This window comes from Hyla sarda, chromosome 4 (assembly GCF_029499605.1).
Source record: "Hyla sarda isolate aHylSar1 chromosome 4, aHylSar1.hap1, whole genome shotgun sequence".
NCBI classification, from domain to species: domain Eukaryota; kingdom Metazoa; phylum Chordata; class Amphibia; order Anura; family Hylidae; genus Hyla; species Hyla sarda.
In genome coordinates this window covers 3,026,069-3,030,396 of record NC_079192.1, presented here as the reverse complement: position 1 = coordinate 3,030,396, position 4,328 = coordinate 3,026,069, and the positions used below count along the sequence as shown (strand labels likewise).

Here is a 4,328-nt window from a genome sequence, read left to right as displayed (position 1 = left end):
TATATAATCATGGGTATCATTTTATTCGTATTGACCCACAGAATAAAGAACACATGTCATTTTTACCGTAAATTGTTCAGCGTGAAAATAAAACCTTCCAAAATTAGCAAAATTGCTGTTTTCTTTTTAATTTCCCCACACAAATAGTATTTTTTTGGTTGCGCCATACATTTTATGGTAAAGTGAGTGATGGCATTACAACGGACAACTGGTCGCGCAAAAACAAGCCCTCATACTAGTCTGTGGATGAAAAGATAAAAGAGTTATGATTTTTTGAAGGCGAGGAGGGAAAAAAAACATAAAAATAAAATTGTCTGAGTCCTTAAGGTCCAAATGGGCTGAGTCCTTAAGGAGTTAAAGGACGTGCAGATAGCTACTGTCCTCTCCACTATTTATGTGATGCTATAAATGGCGTTGGCTCCGCTTGCCACCACATGTGTGTTCTCACGGCAAATGTGCCGGGCTCTGAAGCGGCGCTTCAGGATCCCTCGCCGCGTCACCGGTGCCGAACCAAGGACCTGGAAAACATAATTTCCGGTCCTGCGTACTGAGCCAAAAGACGCCCGGAGGGTGGGGAACACCGCCAGGACTTCCCGTCGCAGTTGGGGCTGGCAGTGTCAGAACACCACATGGGTTAATTTTTTTCATATTATTATGTCTATGATACTTTCACTGTATGAGCTTTTACTTAAGATAGAGAGCTTACTGTGCCATTAGGAGGATGCTAGATCTTTAGTGTACTCTTTACAGTGTTATGATTGTTTATCATATATAGATTTTCTATCTCTCCCATGCATTGTTTGGTATGGTCATCTTTATTGTGTGTTATTAAGGTGCTTGCTTACACTGCTCCTAAGTAGTTTTTAGAATCTTTTTCCCTGTAATTTTTTAATGAAATAATAAAGTACACAATTTTTCAGTAGTTGCCTCTGTGTATCAATATCATAGTTAGAGCTATACTGTATATAAGTATCGAGAGACCCTTGGCACCACAATGAAGGAGTAATTATATAGTGACTGTGGGAATTATTGATGGAGATGTTCTGTATCTAATTAGATGTCTAGAGCAGAAGCGAGAAAAATGTATGAATCCGGCCGTTTAGAACATCTCTGTATATCCCTTTTTTCTTTCTTTTTCCTCTTTTTTCTTCTTTTTCTTCCTCTAACCACTAGAGATGAGCGAACTTATAGTAAATTCGATTCGTCACAAACTTCTCGGCTCGGCAGTTGATGACTTATCCTGCGTAAATTAGTTCAGCCTTCAGGTGCTCTGGTGGGCTGGAAAAGGTGGATACATTCCTAGGAAAGAGTCTCCTAGGACTGTATCCACCTTTTCCAGCCCACCGGAGCACCTGAAAGCTGAACTAATTCATGCAGGAAAAGTCATCAACTGCCGAGCCGAGAAGTTCGTGACAAATCGAATTTACTGTAAGTTCACTCATCTCTACTAACCACCCTTAGCCTAGTAGGACTGTATTGGTATCTTGGTTTTATTTTGCAGTTTTTTGGCACATTTGGTAATGTGTATTACAGTATCCTCGGCTTAGGCATTCCGTTTTATGTAGAGCTCCCAGCATTTTTCTTTTCTAGCCACTTTTCACATTCTTTAGTTCTCCTAAAAGAGTCATTGACTACAATAGATTCTTATATATTTCATCACAGATGCTTGAATTTCTTTGTTCCGCAGACTGTATACAACAGGGTTTAGAAGTGGGGTTACTACAATGTAGACAAGTGATAGAAACTTATTCACCATCAATGAATTTCCTGCGTTAGGGACCATGTAGATTATGAGGATGGACCCATAATAGATAGAAACAACCACCAAGTGAGAGCTACACGTGGAAAAAGTTTTCTGCCGGCCTGATATGGAGGGAATTCTAAAGATAGTGATAAAGATGTGAACATAACTTATTACAATCAACAAAAAAGGCAACAGAACTATCGGGAAACAAATAAAAATCATTTCAATTTCTGGAACGGTTGTATCTGAGCAAGAAAGTTCTAAAAGAGGAGCATAGTCACAGAAGAAATGGTTGATCACATTCGGCCCACAAAAGTCTAAGTCGCATAAAAGTACAAATGAGATAATCATTAACATAAAGCTAAGTAACCACGAGAAGACAACCAGGCTGTACCTAAGCTGGACACTCATCATTGAGACATAATGTAGCGGTTTACAGATGGCCAAGTATCGGTCATAGGACATGACTGTGAGCAAAAAACACTCAGCACTGACTGTTCCACCATACAAGTAAGATTGGGTTAAACACCCAACATAAGATATAACACTCCCTTCCCTTATGATAACATCCAGCATCTTAGGGACAACAATGGTTATAAGGATGATGTCTGACAGAGCCAAATGTCCAAGGAAGAAATAGATCGGAGAACGGAGACGTTGGCTTGTGGACACCAGGAGAATGATCAGGAGGTTCTCACAAAAAGCCATCCAATACATGCAAAGAATAATAGAAAAGAAAGGCAACTTATAACCATTCAGAGTCGGGAAACCCAGTAGACGAAACTCTCTGACACCAGTGGTGGAGTTCATCTCATGCATTTTCATCACAAATTTTTAGGCTAAGAGTTCTTTGTTCTGCATAGAGTCTCTAAGTATTCCTTGCCTGAGTATTCATCCCCGATGGTTTTGGTTCTTTCCCAGTTTATCATTAAGGTAAAATACATTGATATTTTCTGATATATGGAATATGGTTACACAGGTTTCTTCAGCAAATGAAAATGGCTTAGGATTCCCTGTGTTTATATTAAACCTTAAATCCCTTAAGAAAAGACAATTAAACATCATTTTATTATAGACTTTTTCAGCATTGACTCTCTTGGTATTTTTAATAAGAAAGGGAAAAATAATTAATCTTAGGGACAATTATGAAGATCACAGAGAAAAACATGAGCTTAAAATAAACCTGTGGCAAATATTAAGACAAAGTAATCAGAGTAAAAGTGTCCCGGTCATTATTAAAAAAAGTTTGATATGTTAGAGGGACATCTCAAAAGTATTGATTGGTTAAGGTCTGAGTGTTCACGTCCCACCAATGCTGAGCTGGGCGCTTCACTCCTTGACCACCTGAAATCTGTCATAAGCCCCATAGACTTATAATGGAGTTTATCTTGTGCAGTGAAATGGAGATTGCAGAGGGCCAAAAACTTAAGACAGTGATAACTAATCCCAAGGAACACACACATTATACTCAAATGGTGCCTCAGATAATTCACTTCACAGGGTGGTCTATCAGGTGGTGGTATGATCGTAAACTTTTTTAATCCATTCACACATGTGTCGCCAACTGTGTGACACTATTAGTGACAACTCATATGTACCCTGGCTGTAACGTGATAGGATTAAGTACTCTCTGTCTCTAGAGGCACCATTGCATAAACATTTGATCCGCCTCTCCGACATTTCACCATCTCCACAGCTTTGTCAAGGGCTATGAGCCTCATTACAGCCAGGTTGCTTATAAGTTATCACTAATAGTGCCACATAGTTGGTGACAATAGACATGTAACATAGTAACATAGTTCATAAGATTTAAAAAAGACCAGAGTCCACCAAGTTACATAGTTACATAGTTACATAGTTAGTATGGTTGAAAAAAGACATATGTCCATCAAGTCCAACCAGGGAATTGAAGGGAAGGGTGTAAGGGGATAAGGGAAAGGGATGTAGTTTTATAATTCTGCATAAGCATTAATGTTATTTTGTTCCAGGAATGTATCTAACCCTGTTTTAAAGCTGTTAATTGTTCCTGCTGTGACCAGTTCCTGAGGTAGACCGTTCCATAAATTCACAGTCCTCACGGTAAAGAAGGCGTGTCGCCCCTTTAGACTAAACATTTTCTTCTCCAGACGGAGGGAGTGCCCCCTCGTCCTTTGGGGGGGTTTAACCTGGAACAGTTTTTCTCCATATTTTTTGTATGGGCCATTAATATACTTATATACGTTTATCATATCCCCCTTTAAACGTCTCTTCTCAAGACTAAACAATTGTAACTCCTTTAATCGCTCCTCATAGCTAAGATGTTCCATGCCCCATATTAGTTTAGTCGCGCGTCTCTGCACCCTTTCCAACTCCGCAGTGTCCCTTTTATGAACAGGCGACCAAAACTGAACAGCATATTCCAGGTGAGGCCGTACCAATGCTTTATAAAGGGGGAGTATTATGTCCCTGTCCCTTGAGTCCATGCCTCTTTTGATACATGACACTATCCTGCCGGCTTTGGAAACAGCAGCCTGACATTGTGCTATTCTGTAGTCTGTGATCTACAAGTACACCCAGATCCTTCTCTACCAGTGACTCTGCCAGT

At 39.8% G+C, this 4,328-nt stretch overlaps 1 protein-coding gene across 1 annotated transcript; it reads right to left on the bottom strand.

Annotated features, from left to right (window-relative positions):
• Positions 1 to 1,624: 1,624 nt before the first annotated feature.
• LOC130366684 (olfactory receptor 1468-like) lies at positions 1,625 to 2,563 on the bottom strand. Its single transcript, XM_056569005.1, has one exon. It carries the CDS (start codon positions 2,561 to 2,563, stop codon positions 1,625 to 1,627), a length of 939 nt encoding a protein of 312 aa, XP_056424980.1.
• Positions 2,564 to 4,328: the final 1,765 nt, after the last annotated feature.